General features: G+C 50.5%; 1 protein-coding gene and 1 non-coding gene across 3 annotated transcripts in view; one reads left to right on the plus strand and one right to left on the minus strand.

Annotated features, from left to right (window-relative positions):
* The first annotated feature begins 727 nt into the window (after positions 1–727).
* On the plus strand, positions 728–799 carry TRNAP-GGG (transfer RNA proline (anticodon GGG)). The gene has a single exon. It is a non-coding gene; the product is annotated as a tRNA-Pro (tRNA).
* Positions 800–1,309: 510 nt separating this feature from the next.
* The window catches only part of SPMIP6 (sperm microtubule inner protein 6), a 46,722-nt gene continuing 23,967 nt past the window's right edge, over positions 1,310–24,064 (minus strand). The window contains exons 4-7 of one of the 2 annotated variants that reach the window (XM_060236462.1): positions 21,298–21,373; positions 17,516–17,729; positions 9,453–9,542; positions 1,310–1,452 (exon numbers count right to left, since the gene is read on the minus strand). In XM_060236462.1, coding sequence (XP_060092445.1) covers positions 1,344–1,452; positions 9,453–9,542; positions 17,516–17,729; positions 21,298–21,373 — 489 coding nt within the window. In that variant the 3' untranslated portion in view covers positions 1,310–1,343. The remainder of the gene's footprint in view (positions 1,453–9,452; positions 9,543–17,515; positions 17,730–21,297; positions 21,374–24,064) is intronic. The other variant, XM_060236463.1, reaches the window with a different exon arrangement.

A 24,064-nucleotide genomic window follows, 5' to 3' on the forward strand; every position in this document is an offset into this window, starting at 1 on the left:
GCAATTTCATTGAATGCCCACGAGTTCTCGTATTGTGAGAAAGGGAGAAAAGTCCTTCTTTCTCTACCTTCTCTATCCCATGCATTATCTTGTAAACCTCTAAGAGGATAGACTGGAGTAGGAATCTGTGTAAACATACTGAAGCTTGCTTTCTAAGTTTCCTGTTCCAAGAACCAATCCAAATTTGAGACGAGCAGGAATTTCTGTTTCCCTAGGGTACTTTTTAGTGAAGGGCCCTGTGGCGCAGAGTGGTAAAACTGCAGCACTGCAGTTGAAGCCTTCTGCTCATGACCTGAGTTTGACCTGAGTTAGGGGAGGGACGGTGGCTCAGTGGTAGAGCATCTGCTTGGGAAGCAGAAGGTCCCAGGTTCAATCCCCGGCATCTCCAACTAAAAAGGGTCCAGGCAAGTAGGCGTGAATAACCTCAGCTTGAGACCCTGGAGAGCCATGAATGGGGCTGTGGCTCAGTGGTAGAGCATCTGCTTGGTAAGCAGAAGGGCCCAGGTTCAATCCCCGGCATCTCCAACTAAAAAGGGTCCAGGCAAGTAGGCGTGAATAACCTCCGCTTGAGACCCTGGAGAGCCATGAATGGGGGTGTGGCTCAGTGGTAGAGCATCTGCTTGGGAAGCAGAAGGTCTCAGGTTCAATCCCCGGCATCTCCAACTCAAAAGGGTCCAGGCAAGTAGGCGTGAATAACCTCCGCTTGAGACCCTGGAGAGCCATGAATGGGGGTGTGGCTCAGTGGTAGAGCATCTGCTTGGGAAGCAGAAGGTCCCAGGTTCAATCCCCGGCATCTCCAACTCAAAAGGGTCCAGGCAAATAGGTGTGAAAAGCCTCAGCTTGAGACCCTGGAGAGCCGCTGCCAGTCTGAGAAGACAATACTGACTTTGATGGACCGAGGGTCTCATTCAGTATAAGGCATGAACATATGTTCATATGTTCATACGATCCCAGCGGAAGCTGGTTCAGGTAGCCGGCTCCAGGTTTACTCAGCCTTCCATCCTTCCGAGGTCAGTAAAATGAGTACCCAGCTTGCTGGGGAAGAAGTGTAGATGATGAAGGAAGGCAATGGCAAACCACCCTGTAAAAAAGTCTCCCAAGAAAATGTTGTGAAAGCAACGTCACCCCAGAGTTGAAAACGACTGGTGCTAGCACAGGGGACTATCTTTACCTTTTAGGGTGCTTTTGCTGGTGAAGGGAGGTTTGGGTATGGCGAGGGGAATACTCCCTTCTCTGAACCTCCCATGATCTCACGGACGATTTGGTGGCTTTGGGGAATCAGGAAGGGAGAGACCTGTCATTAGTCACCAGCGGCAATTTTAATGTCAGCCTGTCTCAACACTCTACCACCAACACGGTGGGGCCGGGTAGGACTCTGAAACAAAATCAGGGTGAATTATATAGCTGTCCTTCTGTGGCCCTCCACTCCTCTTGAAGTGACTGGTATCCCACCTGGCAGGGACAGAAAAAGAAGAGCGTTAGGGTGAACAGAGGTGGGATTGGTTTTGTTAAAAAAAATATTCTAATCGTATTGAATGTCCACACCACCCAAGTTCAGGATGGATAGCCATGTTTGTCTGTCTGTAGCAGGTCTGTAAGAACATAAAAGAAGCCATGTTGGATCAGGCTGATGGCCCATCCGGTCCAACACTCTGTGTCACACAGCAGCCAAAAAAACTCCAGGTGCCATCAGGAGGTCCATCAGTGAGGTGAGGACACTATAAGCCCTCCCATTGTGCCCCCCCAGCACCAAGAATACAGAGCATCACTGCCCCACACATAAGAACATAAGAGAAGCCCTGTTGGATCAGGCCAATGACCCCTCCAGTCCAACACTCTGTGTCACATAAGAACATAAGAGAAGCCCTGGTGGATCAGGCCAATGACCCATCCAGTCCAGCACTCTGTGTCACATAAGAATATAAGAGAAGCCATGTTGGATCAGGCCAATGGCCCCTCCAGTCCAACACTCTGTGTCACATAAGAACATGAGAAGCCCTGTTGGATCAGGCCAATGGCCCCTCCAGTCCAACACTCTGTGTCACATAAGAACATAAGAGAAGCCCTGCTGGATCAGGCCAATGGCCCATCCAGTCCAACACTCTGTGTCACATAAGAACATAAGAGAAGCCCTGCTGGATCAGGCCAATGGCCCATCCAGTCCAACACTCTGTGTCACATAAGAACATAAGAGAAGCCCTGCTGGATCAGGCCAATGGCCCATCCAGTCCAACACTCTGTGTCACATAAGAACATAAGAGAAGCCCTGTTGGATCAGGCCAATCGCTCCTCCAGTCCAACACTCCGTGTCACATAGGAACATAAGAGGAGCCCTGTTGGATCAGGCCAGTGGCCCCTCCATTCCAACACTCTGTGTCACATAAGAACATAAGAGAAGCCCTGTTGGATCAGGCCAATGGCCCCTCCAGTCCAACACTCTGTGTCACATAAGAACATGAGAAGCCCTGTTGGATCAGGCCAATGGCCCCTCCAGTCCAACACTCTGTGTCACATAAGAACATAAGAGAAGCCCTGTTGGATCAGGCCAATGGCCCATCCAGTTCAACACTCTGTGTCACGTAAGAACATAAGAGAAGCCCTGTTGGATCAGGCCAGTGGCCCATCCAGTCCAACACTCTGTGTCACATAGGAACATAAGAGGAGCCCTGTTGGATCAGGCCAATGGCCCCTCCAGTCCAACACTCCGTGTCACATAGGAACATAAGAGGAGCCCTGTTGGATCAGGCCAGTGGCCCCTCCATTCCAACACTCTGTGTCACATAAGAACATAAGAGAAGCCCTGTTGGATCAGGCCAATGGCCCCTCCAGTCCAACACTCTGTGTCACATAAGAACATGAGAAGCCCTGTTGGATCAGGCCAATGGCCCCTCCAGTCCAACACTCTGTGTCACATAAGAACAGAAGAGAAGCCCTGTTGGATCAGGCCAATGGCCCATCCAGTTCAACACTCTGTGTCACGTAAGAACATAAGAGAAGCCCTGTTGGATCAGGCCAGTGGCCCATCCAGTCCAACACTCTGTGTCACATAAGAACAGAAGAGAAGCCCTGTTGGATCAGGCCAGTGGCCCCTCCAGTCCAACAATCTGTGTCACATAAGAACAGAAGAGAAGCCCTGCTGGATCAGGCCAGTGGCCCATCCAGTCCAACACTCTATGTCACATAAGAACATAAGAGAAGCCCTGTTGGATCAGGCCAATGGCCCCTCCAGTCCAACACTCTGTGTCACATAAGAACATAAGAGAAGCCCTGTTGGAACAGGCCAATGGCCCCTCCAGTCCAACACTCTGTGTCACATAAGAACATAAGAGAAGCCCTGTTGGATCAGGCCAATGGCCCCTCCAGTCCAACACTCTGTGTCACATAAGAACATAAGAGAAGCCCTGTTGGATCAGGCCAATGGCCCCTCCAGTCCAACACTCTGTGTCACATAAGAACATAAGAGAAGCCCTGTTGGAACAGGCCAATGGCCCATCCAGTCCAACACTCTGTGTCACATAAGAACATAAGAGAAGCCCTGTTGGATCAGGCCAATGGCCCCTCCAGTCCAACACTCTGTGTCACATAAGAACATAAGAGAAGCCCTGTTGGATCAGGCCAGTGGCCCCTCCAGTCCAACACTCTGTGTCACATAAGAACATAAGAGAAGCCCTGTTGGATCAGGCCAGTGGCCCCTCCAGTCCAACACTCTGTGTCACATAAGAACATAAGAGAAGCCCTGTTGGATCAGGCCAGTGGCCCCTCCAGTCCAACACTCTGTGTCACATAAGAACATAAGAGAAGCCCTGTTGGATCAGGCCAATGGCCCATCCAGTCCAACACTCTGTGTCACATAAGAACATAAGAGAAGCCCTGTTGGATCAGGCCAGTGGCCCATCCAGTCCAACACTCTGTGTCACATAAGAGAAGCCATGTTGGATCAGGCCAGTGGCCCCTCCAGTCCAACACTCTGTGTCACATAAGAACATAAGAGAAGCCCTGTTGGATCAGGCCAAAGGCCCATCCAGTCCAACACTCTGTGCCACATAAGAACAGAAGAGAAGCCATGTTGGATCAGGCCAGTGGCCCACCCAGTCCAACACTCTGTGTCACATAAGAACAGAAGAGAAGCCATGTTGGATCAGGCCAGTAGCCCATCCAGTCCAACACTCTGTGTCACATAAGAACATAAGAGAAGCCCTGTTGGATCAGGCCAATGGCCCCTCCAGTCCAACACTCTGTGTCACACAGTGGCCAGAAGACCCAGGTGCCATCAGGAGGTCCTTCCGTGGGGCCATGACACTTTTGTCTTAGCTCAGGAAAAATGGCCCCAGAGCAAACGAACTTATTCAATGGCTCACAACTCTAACGCCAGCAGCCCACAAAGTAGAATTTGTGCTCACAAGACTCTGCAGCTTTGAGGGAGGATTGGTGGGTGGTAGAGGCCACACGAACCCCCAAAGCTGTGTTCTACTGGATCACCAAGGTCACGGTTGTCTACTCAGTCTGGCAGCTGCTCTCCAGGGGCTCAGGCAAACGTTTTTCTCTCATCACCCCAATACCGGTCCTTTGAAACTGGAAATGCCCAGGGATTGAACCTGGGACCTGATGTCCCAAGCAGATGTTCTGGCACTGTCACACTTCCACTCCAGGAAGGGATGCCGGTGGCTTCCAGGGCCCCTAAGGTTTGGGCGTTGGCACCCTCCTCACTGTGGGACCTCAAGCTGACTTGGGGACCGGCAGGGATCATTCAGTAGAAAAAGAAGTGCCGGAGCTCATTAGTACAATCATTTGCATCTGCCACCCACCCGACATCACCAGAAGGTGTACTGAATTATATCAGCTCAGCATCTACCTTAAAATGCTTCTGGAATTATAATTGCTCCCATCCAGTGTTCCCTCGAAGCTGAGTTAATGTGAGCTGGCTCACAGATTTTTAGCCTCCAGCTCACACATTTTTGTCTTAGCTCAGGAAAAATGGCCCCAGAGCAAACTCATTGATGCAGCAGCTCACAACTTTAATGCCAGGAGCTCACGAAGCAGAATTTTTGCTCCCAGGACTCTGCAGCTTAGAGGGAACGTTGTGTCCCATCATACTTAAATTACTTTCTATGTGGCCACAGTGTCAGGATGAAGATTTCCATCCGTCTGCTTTATGTTTTGGTTATTTTCCCTTTGTTTTTTTTGTGCGGGGAAAGATATTCGAAAGTTCGTCAAATCTTAAAGAGTTCCGCAAAATTATCACAGGGAGGTTGAACCATGGAGCCCAGAAGCAAGTATTGGGGGGGGGAGAAGGGTAAGAAAGAAAGCACAATAAAATGTAGAGGTTCCAGAGCCCCGTGGCGCAGAGTGTTAAAGCTGCAGTCCTGCAGTCCTAAGCTCTGCTCACGACCTGAGTTCGATCCCCTGGTGAAGCTGGGTTTTCAGGTAGCCAGCTCAAGGTTGACTCAGCCTTCCATCCTTCTGAGGTCGGTCAAACGAGTCCCCAGCTTGCTGAGAGAAAAGTGTAGATGACTGGGGAAGGCAATGGCAAACCACCCTGTAAGAAGTCTGCTGTGAAAACGCTGTGAAAGCGACGTCACCCCAGAGTCGGAAACAACTGGTGTTTGCACAGGGGACCTTTCCTTTTTCCCCCAGAGCTCTACTTCTGTGGGCTCCTGCCCCAAATGAGGCCTGGCGAGCAGCCCTCAGTGCCTCTTTTGAGAAAGCCCAACGGACACGCTGATCGCTTCAGGTGGTGTAAATCCAAAAAGATCCACCAAATGAAGTTGAACCATGGAATAACAATAACCGTCAATAAGAAACTAGCATCCCAACTACACATACAACGTTAAATATCTCAGTCATTCATATGAACAAATAATAATAATAATAATACACAAGAACATTCATAATAGGCAGGGCTTTTTTTTGGTAGCAGGAACTCCTTTGCATATTAGGCCACACACCCCTGATGTAGCCAATCCTCCTGGAGCTTACAGCAGGCCCTGTGAGAAGAGCCCTGTAAGGAATTCTAGCAGGACCTCCTTTGCCTATTAGGCCACACCCCCCTGATGCAGCCAATCCTCCTGGAGCTTCCAGCAGGCCCTGTGCGAAGAGCCCTGTAAGGAATTCTAGCAGGACCTCCTTTGCCTATTAGGCCACACCACCTGATGTAGCCAAACCTCCTGGAGCTTCCAGCAGGCCCTGTGAGAAGAGCCCTGTAAGGAATTCTAGCAGGACTCCTTTGCCTATTAGGCCACACACCCCTGATGTAGCCAATCCTCTAAGAGCTTACAGTAGGCCCTGTGAGAAGAGCCCTGTAAGGAATTCTAGCAGGACTCCTTTGCCTATTAGGCCACACCCCCTGATGTAGCCAATCCTCCTGGAGCTTACAGTAGGCCCTATGAGAAGAGCCCTGTAAGGAATTCTAGCAGGACTCCTTTGCCTATTAGGCCACACACCCCTGATGTAGCCAATCCTCCTGGAGCTTACAGTAGGCCCCGTACGAAGAGCCCTGTAAGCTCTTGGAGGATTGGTTACGCCAGGGGGTGCGGCCTAATATGCAAAGCTGTCCCTGCTACAAAAAAAAGCCCTGAGGAAAATTCTCATATACGTCCTCAAAGTGCAACGTTCTTCTCAACCTTTCCAACGAGCGGGGGAAAGTGCTAAGAAGTGCACAAGTGCTGATTCTCTGCGTGGCTTGCGTCAAGTGCTTCCAAAACCTCTTGCCAATTTCATCCAGCGTTTGAGAGGTCCAAGCCTGAGACGGATACAGCCTCCTTACAAGCTGTGTCTTCCCCCTTGTGGCCAGTGGGATTTCCTGTTCCCTGCATTTCTTCTGCCCTTCTGTTAGCCTTCGCCTTTGGCCAAAAAACTGCTGAATTTAAATTGAGCAGTGTGGCATGAAATGCGTGAAAAAGACCGTAAAAGTTGGACGGGTTTGCAGCTTTGAGGGTGTGGAATTGGGAATTTCTCTGGGTCGCAGTTTTAAGGTCCCCCTTCTTCTTCTTTTTCCACAATCCTATTTGTTCTTACACATCGTTCTTGTAACCCATTCGTCCTCCAGAGTTTACCCCCCCCCCAGAGGTTTAGTTACACACTGCACCCTGTGCTCACAGCCAGTGGCGGACTGGGTCTAAAAATACTGCTTAACAGGAAACGTAGGGGGGCCCACCCACAACTATAAGGCTATCATTTCGTTTGTATAGGAAATAAATACAATTTTCAAAAAAGACATAAGTGGAAAAAAGGTACCATTAAAACTTTTGCAAAATAAATGTATGTATTTTTAGCAATTACAGTGTACATATATTGTACCTATTACTGCCTGTATACAGTAGTTACTAAATGTAAATGCAAATTGCATTTTCTCCCGGGGAACTGATCTCTGCTGGCTGGAGATCAGTTGTAAAAGAGGGAGATCCCCAGGCCCCACCTGGAGGCTGGCAACCCTAAATACAATGTAAATTTTAGCTGCATTACAGTAATAATATTGGGACTTCTATTATATTTTGAAGCTACTAAAAGGTCATTAACATTTTTAACATATTGTCTAACGTTTATAGGAAATAAATAAAATTTTCAAAAAATACGTAAGTGGAAAAAAGGTACAATTGGGTTAAAACGGATAAAAGGAAGCCCTTCTTCACCCAAAGGGTGATTAACATGTGGGATTCACTGCCACAGGAGGTGGTGGCGGCCACAAGCATGGCCACCTTCAAGAGGGGGTTAGATAAAAATATGGAGCACAGGTCCATCAGTGGCTATTAGCCACAGTGTGTGTGTGTGTGTGTGTGTGTGCGTGTGTAATATATATATATATATATATATATATATATATATATATATATATATATATATATATATATAATTTATATATATAATTTTTTTGCCACTGTGTGACACAGAGAGTTGGGCTGGATGGGCCATTGGCCTGATCCAACATGGCTTCTCTTCTGTTCTTATGTGACACAGAGAGTTGGGCTGGATGGGCCATTGGCCTGATCCAACATGGCTTCTCTTCTGTTCTTATGTGACACAGAGTGTTGGACTGGATGGGCCATTGGCCTGATCCAACAGGGCTTCTCTTATGTTCTTATGTGACACAGAGTGTTGGACTGGATGGGCCATTGGCCTGATCCAACAGGGCTTCTCTTATGTTCTTATGTGACACAGAGTGTTGGACTGGATGGGCCACTGGCCTGATCCAACATGGCTTCTCTTATGTTCTTATGTGACACAGAGTGTTGGACTGGATGGGCCATTGGCCTGATCCAACAGGGCTTCTCTTATGTTCTTATGTGACACAGAGTGTTGAACTGGATGGGCCATTGGCCTGATCCAACAGGGCTTCTCTTATGTTCTTATGTGACACAGAGTGTTGGACTGGAGGGGCCATTGGCCTGATCCAACAGGGCTTCTCTTATGTTCTTATGTGACACAGAGTGTTGGACTGGAGGGGCCATTGGCCTGATCCAACATGGCTTCTCTTATGTTCTTCTGTGACACAGAGTGTTGGACTGGAGGGGCCACTGGCCTGATCCAACAGGGCTTCTCTTATGTTCTTATGTGACTCAGAGTGTTGGACTGGGTGGGACAGTGGCCTGATCCAACATGGCTTCTCTTATGTTCTTATGTGACCCAGAGTGCTGGACTGGATGGGCCACTGGCCTGATCCAACAGGGCTTCTCTTATGTTCTTATGTGACCCAGAGTGCTGGACTGGATGGGCCACTGGCCTGATCCAACATGGCTTCTCTTATGTTCTTATGTGACCCAGAGTGTTGGACTGGATGGGCCATTGGCCTGACCCAACAGGGCTTCTCTTATGTTCTTATGTGACACAGAGTGTTGGGCTGGATGGGCCATTGGCCTGACCCAACAGGGCTTCTCTTATGTTCTTATGTGACTCAGAGTGTTGGACTGGAGGGGCCACTGGCCTGATCCAACAGGGCTTCTCTTATGTTCTTATGTGACTCAGAGTGTTGGACTGGGTGGGACAGTGGCCTGATCCAACATGGCTTCTCTTATGTTCTTATGTGACCCAGAGTGCTGGACTGGATGGGCCATTGGCCTGATCCAACAGGGCTTCTCTTATGTTCTTATGTGACACAGAATATTGGACTGGAAGGGCCATTGGCCTGATCCAACAGGGCTTCTCTTATGTTCTTATGTGACTCAGAGTGTTGGACTGGGTGGGACAGTGGCCTGATCCAACATGGCTTCTCTTATGTTCTTATGAGTTCCACCACCTTGTTTTCTACCAAACGACCCCTGAATAAGACCCAAGCATCAGATGATCTGCAGAGAGGAGCAGGAAGCTGCGTTTCAGGAAACCCTACTGGCCACTCCAGAGCTGCAGAACCCCAGAGCAGACCTGCCCCCCTCCAGTTTTGAAAGCCACTGCAACAGACACGGCTGCTAGCAGCTTTCCCCTGGCAGCCCTCTCATCGAACCCAGATTGTAATTTCTTACTTAAGGTTCATATACGGGAAAGATGGCAGCGGGTCGGGCATAGGTGCACATAGGGTCATCTCTTGGTGGTGGTCGTAGTACGGGAAATTCCTGGAAGAAGAAGAAGAAGAAGAAGAGATGGTGGTTAGGGAGGAGAGAAAAGGCCTCACCTTGCCCACTCCTCTTTGGACATGAAGAGTCTCTTCTTTTCTTGCCTCAGCAGTTGGCAAGAAAGGGGTGGATGCTTGTACACACGCCTGAACACACCTGAAGCTGCCTCATCCTGAATGAGACCCTCGTCCATCAAGATCAGTCTTCCAGGGCTCATTTTGTAGCAGGAGCTCCTTTGCATATTAGGCCACACCCCCGGATGTAGCCAATCGTCCTAGAGCTTAAAAAGGTAAAGGTAGTCCCCTGTGCATGCACCAGTCACTTCCGACTCTGGGGCGACCTCGCATCACGATGTTTTCACGGCAGACTTTTTACGGGGTGGTTTGCCCTTGCCTTCCCCAGTCCTCTACGCTTCCCCCCCAGCAAGCTGGGGACTCATTTGACCGACCTCGGAAGGATGGAAGGCTGAGTTCACCTGCAGCCAGCTATCTGAAACCAGCTTCCACCGGGGATCGAACTCAGGTCGTGAGCAGAGCTTGGACTGCAGTACTGCAGCTTTACCACTCCGCCGCAGGGCCTAGTGTAAGCTCTTGGAGGACTGGGTACATTGGGAAGTGTAACCCACTATGCAAACTGTTGTGTATGCGGACCAAAGTGAAGACTATGGTGTGTGTTCCCGCCAAGCCCATTGGAGCCATAAAGGCTGAGCTTGGGGACTCAAGAGCAATGGACAGCAGGATCCAAATACCTGTCGCCCTGCTCCTATCACGAGCCCCTGACCGGTTTGAATGACCCAATGGTGTGTTAGCGTGGGAACCTTGAAGTGTATATAAGTTGGCCCCATTGGGAAGTTAGTTAGTCTAAGAGTGCAGCCCTATACTATCCTGAACTGAAATAAAGAGCTATAATCACTACCACCTCGCCTCTTCATTGCATTGAACCCACTATATTATACAATCAAGTTCCGGCTACAAAATAAGAAGAAAATGAAGAAGATAATGGATTTATATCCCACCCTCCACTCCGAAGAGACTCAGAGCGGCTCACAATCTCCTCTAACTTCCTCCCCCACAACAGACACCCTGTGAGGTGGGTGGGGCTGGAGAGGGCTCTCACAGCAGCTGCCCTTTCAAGGACAGAGTCTCAGAGCGGCCTACAATCTCCTTTCCCTTCCTCCCCCACAACAGACACCCTGTGACGTGGGTGGGGCTGAGAGGGCTCTCACAGCAGCTGCCCTTTCAAGGACAGAGTCTCAGAGCAGCCTACAATCTCCTTTCCCTTCCTCCCCCACAAGAGACACCCTGTGAGGTGGGTGGGGCTGAGAGGGCTCTCACAGCAGCTGCCCTTTCAAGGACAGAGTCTCAGAGCGGCCTACAATCTCCTTTACCTTCCTCCCCCACAACAGACACCCTGTGAGGTGGGTGGGGCTGAGAGGGCTCTCACAGCAGCTGCCCTTTCAAGGACAGAGTCTCAGAGCGGCCTACAATCTCCTTTACCTTCCTCCCCCACAACAGACACCCTGTGAGGTGGGTGGGGCTGAGAGGGCTCTCACAGCAGCTGCCCTTTCAAGGACAACCTCTGCCAGAGCTATGGCTGACCCAAGGCCTTTCCAGCAGCTGCAAGTGGAGGAGTGGGGAATCAAACCCGGTTCTCCCCGATAAGAGTCCGCACACTTAACCACTACACCAAACTGGCTCTCCTGGGCTTGTCTACTCAGGCAGATAAAGGTCTTTCCCATCACCTCCTGCCTGGTCATTTTAACTGGAGATGCTGGGGATTGAACCTGGGACCTTTCATTGAGCCACAGCCCCTCCCATTTCAGAACAGGAGGAAAGAGCTGGGATTGAAGTCAATGGCAAGATAGGGTATAATGAAGTGCTACTGGGGGGCAGGGGGTTTGGCGTAGAGGCTCCAAATTTACAGGGCAGCTGCAAGGGCCTCTCTCCTGCATAACCCTCAAGTTTCAAAAAGACTGGACCAGGGGTTCCCATTCTAGTGGCACCCAAAAAGACCCATTTCTCCCAATGGTGGGGAAAAGGCAATCAGTCAGTTTTCCCACTGTGATAAGTGGGAAAACTGATTCTGGGGAGCAGAGGGTTTCAGGGAGAGCCCCCAAATTTGTAGAGCCCCCCCCCACACACACACTTGAGAGGGCGTGGAAGTTCCTGCTTTGTGTTTCTAGCAGCACTGCCCCCCACCCCGCTTTTGAGTCCAATTCAAGAAATATCTGGGGACTTTGGGGGTGGAGCCAGGAGACTTTGGGGGTGGAGCCAGGAGACATTGGGGGTGCAGCCAGGAACAAGGGTGTGACAAGCATAATTGAACTCCAAGGGAGTTCTGGCCATCACATTTAAAGGGACAGCACACCTATTTAAATGTCTTCCTTCCATAGGAAATAATGAAGTTTAGGGGCACCTTCTTTTGGGGCTCATAGAATTGGACCCCCTAGCCCAATCGTTTTGAAACTTGGGGGGCACTTTGGGGAGAGGCACTAGAGACTATACTGAAAATTTGGTGCCTCTACCTCAAAAAATAGTTCCCCCAGAGCCCCCGAAACCTCCAGATCAATTCCCCATTATACCCTATGAGAATCGATCTCCACATAGGGAATAATGAAGTGCTCAGCAGACGTTTCCCTCCCCCCCCCCGTTTCTGGCGACTCTGAAGCGAGGGATTGGCCTCTCTACTCACAAGTTGCTGCCAACTTCTTCAAAGTAACACAGACACACCATCCCAAGAGGAAGCCTTTCAATCGGAGACTGAAGCCTCTGGAGGTGGAAAGGCACATGGTCCTCTGGGGGCGGGAAGGAGCCTGGGAAAGTGGAAGAACCCCTGCTGGCACCTGGGGATTGGCAAGCCTACTTCTGAAGGAGACAGCCTTCCCCATTTCCTCCTGATACGTTGCACCCAGATACAGACACACCCACCCCTGGTGTGTGTCCATTTAGGCTGCATCGACAATGGCTGTTGGTAACCGTATCCTTCATGGACTTGTTTAATTTTCAGATTAAACCCATCTCAGTTTTTGGCTATAAACCACATCCTGTGGCTGTAAGTTCCATTAGCTAATTATAAATAGTTGTGCGAAGTCAAGAGGAAGCAACTGAAGCCAGCAAAGGGTATATTTTACCAGAGGACTCCAGCTCAGTTCAGCTAAGCCTTAAGGGGAGGGACGGTGGCTCAGTGGTAGAGCATCTGCTTGGGAAACAGAAGGTCCCAGGTTCAATCCCTGGCATCTCCAAAAAAGGGTCCAGGCAAATAGGTGTGAAAAACCTCAGCTTGAGACCCTGGAGAGCCATGAATGGGGCTGTGGCTCAGTGGTAGAGCATCTGCTTGGGAAACAGAAGGTCCCAGGTTCAATCCCCGGCATCTCCAACTAAAAAGGGTCCAGGCAAAGAGGTGTGAAAAACCTTAGCTTGAGACCCTGGAGAATCACAAATGGGGCTGTGGCTCAGTGGTAGAGCATCTGCTTGGTAAGCAGAAGGTCCCAGGTTCAATCCCCGGCATCTCCAAAAAAGGGTCCAGGCAAATAGGTGTGAAAAACCTCAGCTTGAGACCCTGGAGAGCCATGAATGGGGCTGTGGCTCAGTGGTAGAGCCTCTGCTTGGGAAGCAGAAGGTCCCAGGTTCAATCCCCAGCATCTCCAAAAAAGGGTCCAGGCAAATAGGTGTGAAAAACCTCAGCTTGAGACCCTGGAGAGCCGCTGCCAGTCTGAGAAGACAATATTGACTTTGATGGACCAAGGGTCTGATTCAGTATAAGGCAGCTTCATATGTTCATATGTTCAAACCCCGAAACCATCATAGAATCGTAGAGCTGGATGGGACCTCCAGGTTCATCTAGTCCAACCCCTGCACAATGCGGGAAACCAGGGCTTTTTTGTAGCAGGGACTTCTTTGCGTATTAGGCCACACCCTTCTGATGTAGCCAATCCTCCTGGAGCTCACAGTAGGCCCTGTGCTAACAGCCCTGTAAGCTCTTGCAGAATTGACTACATCAGGGGGGGCGTGGCCTAAAATGCAAAGGAGTTCCTGTTACAAAAAAAAAAACCTTTCAGGAAACTCACAAATAGCTCCCATGCCCAGGAGAGGGTATAATGAAGTGCCTCTGGGGGGCAGGGGGTTTGGGGTAGAGGCTCCAAATTTACAGGGCAGCTGCAAGGGCCTCTCTACTGCATAACCCCCAAGTTTCAAAAAGACTGGACCAGGGGTTCCCATTCTAGTGACACCCAAAAGGCCCATCTCTCCCAATGGCGGGGAAAAGGCAAACAGTCAGTTTTCCTACTGTAATAACAGTGGAAAAATTGATTCTGGGGAGCACAGGGTTTGAGGGAGAGCCCCCAAATTTGTAGAGCCCCCCCACACACTTGAGAAGGCGTGGAAGTTCCTGCTTTGTGTGCATTTTAGGCCACGCCCCCCTGATGTAGCCAATCCTCCAAGAGCTTACAGGGCTCTTAGCACAGGGCCTGCTGTGAGCTCCAGGAGGACTGGCTACATCCGAAGGGTGTGGCCTAATATGCAAAGGAGTTCCTGCTACAAAAAAGCCAAGGATTGTGGAGAAATAGAGGAAACCCATAAATGGGAGGGAGAGGAAGGGAGAGAGAGCAGCTGATCTCAGATTGGGTGCCATCTTTCGTAAGCAGAAATGGGCTGCCCTTGATGTGGCCCTAGCACCCACTGAGGCAGCTTCTCCGGGGGTTCCTGGAGCCAGTTCCTGAGCCAGTTTGGTGTAGTGGTGAAGTGCACAGACTCTTATCTGGAAGAACCGGGTTTGATTCCCCACTCTGGAAGAACCGGGTTTGATTCCCCACTTCCCCACTCCTCCTCCTCCTTGCCCTTGAAAGCCGCCCTGAGCCTGCCTTGGCAGGGAGGGCGGGGTATAAATAAAAAAAATTATTATTATTATTAAATTTATTTAATTTATGCTGTGAGAGCCCTCTTAGCCCCACCCACCTCACAGGGTGTCTGTTGTGGGGGAGGAAGGGAAAGGAGATTGTGAGCCGCTCTGAGACTCTTCGGAGAGGAGGGCGGGATATAAATCCAATATCTTCATCTACCTCACAGGGTGTCTGTTGTGAGGGAGGAAGGGAAAGGAGATTGTGAGCCGCTCTGAGACTCTTTGGAGTGGAGGGCGGGATATAAATCCAGTATCTTCATCTACCTCACAGGGTGTCTGTTGTGAGGGAGGAAGGGAAAGGCGATTGTAAGCTGCTCTGAGACTCTTTGGAGTGGAGGGCGGGATATAAATCCAGTATCTTCATCTACCTCACAGAGTGTCTGTTGTGGGGGAGGAAGGGAAAGGAGATTGTGAGCTGCTCTGAGACTCTGAGATTCGGAGTGGAGGGCGGGGTATAAATCCAATATCATCATCTTCTTCTCACTGAGACAGTGGGTGTGGACTAGGGTCCAATTCAAGAAATATCTGGGGATTTTGGGGGTGGAGCCAGGAGACCGGGGGCGGAGCCTGGAGCAAGGGTATAACAAGCATCATTGAACTCCAAAGGAGTTCTGGCCATTACGTTTAAAGGGACTGCACACCTTTTAAAATGCCTTCCTTCCACAGGAAATAATGAAGGATAGGGGCACCTTCTTTGGGGGCTCATAGAATTGGACCCCCTGGTCCAATCATTTTGAAAATGGGGGAGTATTTTGGGGAGAGGCACTGGATGCTATGCTGAAAATTTGGTGCCTCTACCTCAAAGAACAGCCCCCCCCCCAGAGCCCCAGATAACCACGGATCAATTCTCCATAATTTCCTATGGAGAAAAGTCTCCATACAGAATAATGGGAGTTTCCAGCAGAAATTCCCTCCCCCCCGCTTTCTGATGACCCTGAAGCGGGGGGAGGGCCTTCAAACCAGGGGATCCTTTGCCCCCACCTGGGGATTGGCAACCCTAGTGCGGACTGTGTCATCTTTTCCCTGTCCCAAGTCCCCATGGTGGCTTTTCCTCCCTGTCCTGTCCCTGATCTCAGTAGGGAAAGGCCCTGTTCCTCATTCAGTAGGGTAGGCCCTAGTTGGTACTTGGACAGGAGCATTGTGGGAAGGCCTCGGCCTCTCTGCCCTTTTGTTGGTCCTTCAGAGGAACTGGCCGGCCACTGTGAGAGACAGGAGGCTGCATTAGATGGACCCTCGCTGGTCTGATCCAGCAGGGCTCTTCTGATGTTCTTCTCAGGGGAAGGCCTCGGCCTCTCTGCCCTGCTGTTGGCCCTCCAGAGGAACTGGTTGGCCACTGTGTGAGACAGGAGGCTGGACTAGATGGAGCCTCCCTGGTCTGACCCAGCAGGGCTCTTCTGAGGTTCTTCTCAGGGGAAGGCCTCAGCCTCTCTGCCCTTTTGTTGGCCCTCCAGAGGAACTGGTTGGCTCCTGTGTGAGACAGGAGGCTGGGTTAGATTGACCCTCACTGGTCTGACCCAGCAGGGCTCTTCTGATGTTCTTCTCAGGGGAAGGCCTCGGCCTCTCTGCCCTGTTGTTGGCCCTCCAGAGGAACTGGTTGGCCACTGTGTGAGGTAGATGCAGGACTAGATGGACTATTGGTCCAATCTAGCAGGGCTCTTCTGGTGTCCTTATGAAGGCTTTGGCCTCTGACATGTTGGCTGTCCAGAGGAACTGGTTGACCACTGTGTGAGACCAACAAGTGAGGGAAAACACCCATGTATAATAGGCCAAAGTTTTATTCTGGGTATAAGCTTTCATGTGCAGGCATGTATTTTGTAGACTTGTAGGAGTCTGAAGTAGGGTTGCCAGCTCTGGGTTGGGAAATACCTGGAGATTTTGGGGGTGGAGCCTTCGGAAGGCAGGGTTTGTGGAGGGGAGGAGCTTCACTGGGGTATAATTCTACAGAGCCCACCCTCTAAAGCAGCCGTTTTCTCCAGGGGAATGGATCTCTGTTGCCTGGAGATCAGGTGCAAACCCAGGAGATCTCCAGATACCACCTGGAGGCTGGCAACCCTGATCTGAAGTAGCGTATCTGCACACAAAAGCTCATATTCAGAATTAAACTTTAGAAGATATTGGATTTAGAAGATATTGGATTTATAACTTGCCCTATACCCTGAATCTCAGAGTGGCTCACAGTCTCCTTTATCTTCCTCCCAAACAACAGACACCCTGTGAGGTGGGTGGGGCTGAGAGGGCTCTCCCAGAAGCTGCCCTTTCAAGGACAACTCTTGCGAGAGCTATGGCTGTCCCAAGGCCATTCCAGCAGCTGCAAGTGGAGGAGTGGGGGATCCAATCTGGTTCTCCCAGATAAGAGTCCGCACACTTAACCACTACACCAAACTGGCTCTCTTTACCTCCCCCCCCCACCACACAGCTTACAATCTCCTTTCCCTTCTTCCCACAACAGATACCCTGTGAGGTGGATGGGACTGAGAGAGCTCTCCCAGAAGCTTCCCTTTCAAGGACAACTCTTGCGAGAGCTATGGCTGTCCCAAGGCCATTCCAGCAGCTGCAAGTGGAGGAGTGGGGGATCCAATCCGGTTCTCCCAGATAAGAGTCCGCACACTTAACCACTACACCAAACTGGCTCTCTTTACCTTCCCCCCCCCCACAGCTTACAATCTCCTTTCCCTTCTTCCCCCACAACAGGTACCCTGTGAGGTGGATGGGGCTGAGAGGGCTCTCCCAGAAGCTGCCCTTTCAAGGACAATGTGAGGGCTATGGCTGACCCAAGGCCATTCCAGCAGCTGCAAGTGGAGGAGTGGGGGATCCAAACCGGTTCTCCCAGATAAGAGTCTGCGCACTTCACCACTACACCAAACTGGCTCACCTTTAAGACCAACTTAAATTTGGACTCAAACTTTGGAAAGAAAGTGTGTTTGACATCCTTTGGAGCTCTTTAAGAGCCTCCCGAAAGATCTGGGGCAGTTGTCTGCTGGAAACCTTCTCCGGATGCTGGGGCCCCCACTTATGACGCCCCCTCCCCAGCCTTAAGGGGGGTGTTGGAGGTGCACAAGCTGTTGAACCCTCCAAACCTTACAATCTTCTCAACTAGTTGGCGGATCTGCTGCTCGTTGTTGGGCGCTCCGTCCACGTAGTAGTCCATCCCCCGCAAGCAGTAATGGCGGCCGCTGCAGGGGCTGTAATACCCCTGGTAGGGCATCCTGCCCGGGATGGTGTGGTGGTGGTGGATGGAGGGGAGCTGCTTCCGCGACAAGCTGTTCAGCATGTTTACCACGACTTCTCGCTCTGGAGGACAGGGGGGGTGGGGCGAAAGGCAGGGCGGAGAGGAAAGGAGACAGCCGGCGTGAGCCCAGGAATACGAGGGGAAGAAGAAGACTGCAGATGTATACCTCGCCCTTCTCTCAGAGACTCAGCGTGGCTTACAATCTCCTATATCTCCTCCCACCACAACAGACATCCTGGGAGGTGGGTGGGGCTGAGAGGGCTCTCACAGCAGCTGCCCTTTCAAGGACAGAGACTCAGAGCGGCTTACAATCTCCTATATCTCCTCCCCCACAACAGACATCCTGGGAGGTGGGTGTGGCTGAGAGGGCCCTCACAGCAGCTGCCCTTTCAAGGACAGAGACTCAGACCAGCTTACAATCTCCTATATCTCCTCCCCCCACAACAGACACCCTGTGAGGTGGGTGTGGCTGAGAGGGCTCTCACAGCAGCTGCCCTTTCAAGGACAACTCCTACAAGAGCTATAGGTGACCCTAGGCCATTCCAGCAGCTACAAGTGGAAAAGTGGGGAATCAGACCTGGTTCTCCCAGATAAGAGTCTGCACACTTAACCACTACACCAAACTGGCTCTGAGAGAGCTCTGACAGAAGCTGCCCTTTCAAGGATAACTCCTGCGAGAGCCATGGCTGACCCAAGGCCATTCCAGCAGCTGCAAGGGGAGGAGTGGGGGATCAAACCCGGTTCTCTCAGATAAGAGTCCTCACACTTAACCACTACACCAAACTGGCTCCCCAGAGCTCCAAACCTCCAAACTGGGAGGGATCTCCTGGAATTGCAGCTCATCCCCATACTACAGAGATCCGTTTCCTGGGAGAAAATGGCTGCTTTGGAAGGTGGACTCTATGGCGTTGTACCTCACTGGCTCAACATCCTTCCCAGGCTCCAGCCCCAAATCTCCAGGAAGTTCTCCAATCTGGATCTGGCAACTCTAACTCCCCCCCCCTCCTTTCCGGCAATCATAGAATCCTAGAGCTGGAAGGGACCTCCAGGGTCATCTAGTTCAAGCCCCTGCACAATGCAGGCAATTCACAAAGACCTCTCCCTAAATTCACAGGACCCAAAATCCTAGTTACCATCTTCAGTCTAGGAAGCAGGGTGTCTCAGTGAAACTGACGGAGCTTACTTAGGAGCCTTTGATGAGGAACTTTATCACCACGCCTCAAAAAAGGTATTCTAGCATTGAGAAAAGGGGCAGAAAAGGGCAACTATAATGAGTAAGGGGCTGGAACGTTTCCCTATGAAGAAAGATCAAAACGCTTGGGGCACTTTAGCTTGGAGAAACATCGACTGAGGGGTGACATGATTGAGGTTTACAAGATTATGCATAGGATGAAGAAAGTAGAGAATGAAGTACTTTTCTCCCTTTCTCACAATACGAGAACTCATGGGCATTCCATGAAATTGCTGAGCAGTCAGGTTAAAACGGATAAAAGGAAGGACTTCTTCACCCAAAGGGTGATTAGCACGTGGAATTCACTGTCACAGGAGGTGGTGGCAGCCACAAGCATAGCCACCTTCAAGAGGGGTTTAGATAAAAATATGGACCAAGGGTCCATCAGTGGCTATTAGCCACAGTGTGTGCGTGTGTGTGTGTATACACACACATATATTGGCCACTGTTTGACACAGTGTTGGACTGGAGGGGCCACTGGCCTGATCCAACAGGGCTTCTCTTCTGTTCTTATGTGACACAGAGTGTTGGAGTGGATGGGCCATTGGCCTGATCCAACAGGGCTTCTCTTCTGTTCTTATGTGACACAGAGTGTTGCACTGGATGGTCCATTGGCCTGATCCAACATGGCTTCTCTTATGTGACACAGAGTGTTGGACTGGATGGTCCATTGGCCTGATACAACATGGCTTCTCTTATGTTCTTATGTGACATAGAGGGTTGGACTGGATGGCCAATGGTGTGATCCAACAGGGCTTCTCTTATGTTCTTCTGTGACACAGAGTGTTGCACTGGATGGTCCATTGGCCTGATCCAACATGGCTTCTCTTATGTTCTTATGTGACACAGAGTGTTGGACTGGATGGGCCACTGGCCTGATCCAACATGGCTTCTCTTATGTTCTTATGTGACACAGAGTGTTGGACTGGATGGGCCATTGGCCTGATCCAACATGACTTCTCTTATGTTCTTATGTGACACAGAGTGTTGGACTGGATGGACCATTGGCCTGATCCAACAGGGCTTCTCTTCTGTTCTTATGTGACACAGAGTGTTGGACTGGAGGGGCCATTGGCCTGATCCAACAGGGCTTCTCTTATGTTCTTATGTGACACAGAGTGTTGGACTGGATGGGCCACTGGCCTGATTCAACAGGGCTTCTCTTCTGTTCTTAGGTGACACAGAGTGTTGGACTGGATGGGCCATTGGCCTGATCCAACATGGCTTCTCTTCTGTTCTTATGTGACACAGAGTGTTGGACTGGAGGGGCCATTGGCCTGATCCAACAGGGCTTCTCTTATGTTCTTATGTGACACAGAGTGTTGGACTGGAGGGGCCACTGGCCTGATCCAACAGGGCTTCTCTTATGTTCTTATGTGACACAGAGTGTTGGACTGGAGGGGCCACTGGCCTGTTCCAACATGGCTTCTCTTATGTTCTTATGTGACACAGAGTGTTGGACTGGATGGGCCACTGGCCTGATCCAGCAGGGCTTCTCTTATGTTCTTATGTGACACAGAGTGTTGGACTGGAGGGGCCACTGGCCTGTTCCAACATGGCTTCTCTTATGTTCTTATGTGACACAGAGTGTTGGACTGGATGGGCCATTGGCCTGATCCAACAGGGCTTCTCTTATGTTCTTATGTGACACAGAGTGTTGGACTGGATGGGCCACTGGCCTGATCCAGCAGGGCTTCTCTTATGTTCTTATGTGACACAGAGTGTTGGACTGGATGGGCCACTGGCCTGATCCAACATGGCTTCTCTTATGTTCTTATGTGACATAGAGTGTTGGACTGGATGGGCCATTGGCTTGATCCAACAGGGCTTCTCTTATGTTCTTATGTGACACAGAGTGTTGGACTGGATGGGCCATTGCCTGATCCAACAGGGCTTCTCTTATGTTCTTATGTGACATAGAGTGTTGGACTGGATGGGCCACTGGCCTGATCCAACAGGGCTTCTCTTATGTTCTTATGTGACATAGAGTGTTGGACTGGATGGGCCACTGGCCTGATCCAACATGGCTTCTCTTATATTCTTATGTGACACAGAATGTTGGACTGGAGGGGCCACTGGCCTGATCCAACAGGGCTTCTCTTACGTTCGTATGTCAGGGAGGTGGGTGGAGCCTAGAGAGAGAGACTCTGGGGTTGCAACTCATGCCCAGATGGTAAGATCAATTCTCCTGGAGAAACGGCTGCTTCAGAGGGTGGACTTGAGAGCATCTGCTTTGATCTAGGGTTGCCAAACTCCCGGTGGGGGCTGGAGATCTCCCGGAATTACAACTGATCTCCAGACGACGTTGGTTTCTTATGATTTGTTAATTTAAACTTTTATTCCACCTTTGGAAAAAAAAAACGGCCGCGTTGGAAGCGGGCTGAGTGTGTCTGAATTACCGTAACTATTGAGACGTTCTGGTTTTGGAGGGTACTGCATGGGCATCCCACGGAGTATCGTCTCCATCCCTGCATCCTGCAAAGAAAGATTGGATTGGTTGAGCTGCTTTTGCACAGAATGCTGGGAAAGGGGCTGTGAGTAATCCAGCGGGTGGGGGTGGCAAACTCAGGGACAGGATTTCATTCATGGACGCAGAAAGCTGCCTTGTTTTGAATCAGACCCTTGGTCCATCAAAGTCAGTATTTATTTAGATTTTTAGACCGCCCTTCCCTGTGGAACAAGGCTCGGGGTGCTGTACGTCAGTATTGGTCAGGAGAGCCAGTTTGGTGTAGTGGTTAAGTGTGCGGACTCTTATCAGGGAGAACCGGGTTTGATTCCCCACTCCTCCACTTGCACCTGCTGGAATGGCCTTGGGTCAGCCATAGCTCTGGCAGAGGTTGTCCTTGAAAGGGCAGCTGCTGTGAGAGTCCTCTCCAGCCCCACCCAACTCACAGGGTGTCTGTTGTGGGGGAGGAAGGGAAAGGAGATTGTGAGCTGCTCTGAGACTCTTCAGAGTGGAGGGCGGTATATAAATCCAATCTCTTCATCTACCTCACAGGGTGCCTGTTGTGGGGGAGGAAGGTCAAGGAGATTGTGAGCTGCTCTGAGACTCTTCAGAGTGGAGGGTGGTATATAAATCCAATATCTTCATCTACCTCACAGGGTGTCTGTTATGGGGGAGGAAGGGAAAGGAGATTGTGAGCCGCTCTGAGACTCTTCGGAGTGGAGGGCGGTATATAAATCCAATATCTTCATCTACCTCACAGGGGGTCTGTTGTGGGGGAGGAAGGGAAAGGAGATTGTGAGCCGCTCTGAGACTCTTCGGAGTGGAGGGCGGTATATAAATCCAATATCTTCATCTACCTCACAGGGTGTGTGTTGTGGGGGAGGAAAGGAAAGGAGATTGTGAGCCGCTCTGAGACTCTTCGGAGTGGAGGGCGGGATATAAATCCAATATCTTCATCTACCTCACAGGGTGTCTGTTGTGTGGGAGGAAGGGAAAGGAGATTGTGAGCTGCTCTGAGACTCTACGGAGTGGAGGGCGGGATATAAATCCAATATCTTCTTCTTCTTCTTCTTCTTCTTCTTCTTCTTCTTCTTCTTCTTCTTCTTCTTCTTCTTCTTCTTCTTCTTCTTCTTCTTCTTCTTCTTCTTCTTCTTCTTCTTCTTCTTCTTCTTCTTCTTCTTCTATTGCCCACTCAGACTGGCAGCAGCTCTCCAGAGTCTCAGGCTGAGGTCTTTCCCATCACCTCCTGCCAAATCCTTTTAGCTGGAGATGCCGGGGCTTGAACCTGGGACCTTCTGCATGCCAAACCTATGCTCATTCTGCCTAAGAGCTCATCTTGAGCTGAAGCTGTGTAGATTGTGCTCTGCACGCTATCTGCTGCCCAGATGGGAGGCCACCTGGGAGATGCACAGAAGAAGGTAGGGTTGCCAAGACCAATTCAAGAAATATCTGGGGACTTTGGGGATGGAGCCAGGAGGCTCTGGTTGTCCCGGTTTTCCTGCATTGTGCAGGGGGTTGGACTAGATGACCCTGGGGGTCCCTTCCAACTCTATGATTCTATGACACTGGGGATGGAGCCAAGATCAAGGCTGTGAACAAGCACAACTGAACTCCAAAGGGAGTTCCGGCCATCCCATTTAAAGGGACCACACACCTTTGAAATGCCTTCCCTCCACTGGAAATAATGAAGGATAGGGACACCTTCTTTTGGGGTTCATAGAATTGGACCTCCTGGTCCAAACTTTTTTGAAACTTGGAGAATGTTTTGAGACCCTGCTTTAGGGTCATCAGAAAACAGGGAGGGGAGGGAGGGAAATGTCTGCTGGGCACGCCATTATTCCCTATGGAGACCGATTTCCACATATAGTGAAGAATTTGATGCATGGGTATCTGGGGTTTCGGGGGAGGGCTGTTTTTTAAGGCAGAGAGGCACTAAATTTTCAGCATAGCGCTTGGTGCCTCTCCTCAAAGGACCCTCTAAGTTTCAAAAACAGTGGGCCAGGTGGTCCAATTCTATGAGCTTGAAAATAAGGTGCCCCCCTGCTTCATTATTTCCAGTGGAGGGCAAGGCATTTAAAAGGTGTGCAGACCCTTCAAGGGTGATGGCCAGAACTGCCTTTGGAATTCAGTTATGCTTCTCACAACCTCGCTCCTGGCTCCACCCCCAAAGTTCCCAGATATTTATTGAGTCGGACCTGGCAACCGCAGGGGAAATGGTGGAAGGGGCTGGAGTAACATCTGTGTGGCTGGAAATGATATCACCACAACCAGGGTTTTTTTCCAAGCAGGAACACAGTTCCAGCTGGCTTAGCATCAGGGGGCGTGGCCTCATATGCAAATGAGTTCCTGCTGGGCTTTTCCCACAAAAAAACCCTGTGTGGAACAATGGTTATATTGGGGTGTGTGGCCTGATATGCAAACGAGTTCTGGCCGGGCTCTCCCTACAAAATACCCCTGGGCGAAACAATGGTGATGTCAGGGGTGTGGCTTAATATGCAAAGGAGTTCCTGCTGAGCTTTTTCAACAAAAAAAGGCCTTGACCACAACTTATAGAGAACCCCTGGTGTGGTGATATCACTTCCAGTTACGGTGCCAAAAACGACACCATTCTAATGAGTCTCTGCCCCAGATCTTCCAGGGGTTGCTGGTCATGGGTTGGCACCATAGAATATAGCTCAGTCTCACGTCAGTCTGGTAGAAGAAGAAGAAGAAGCTATTGA

The sequence above is a fragment of the Heteronotia binoei genome, chromosome 4 (genome assembly GCF_032191835.1).
Source record: "Heteronotia binoei isolate CCM8104 ecotype False Entrance Well chromosome 4, APGP_CSIRO_Hbin_v1, whole genome shotgun sequence".
Lineage (NCBI taxonomy): Eukaryota > Metazoa > Chordata > Lepidosauria > Squamata > Gekkonidae > Heteronotia > Heteronotia binoei.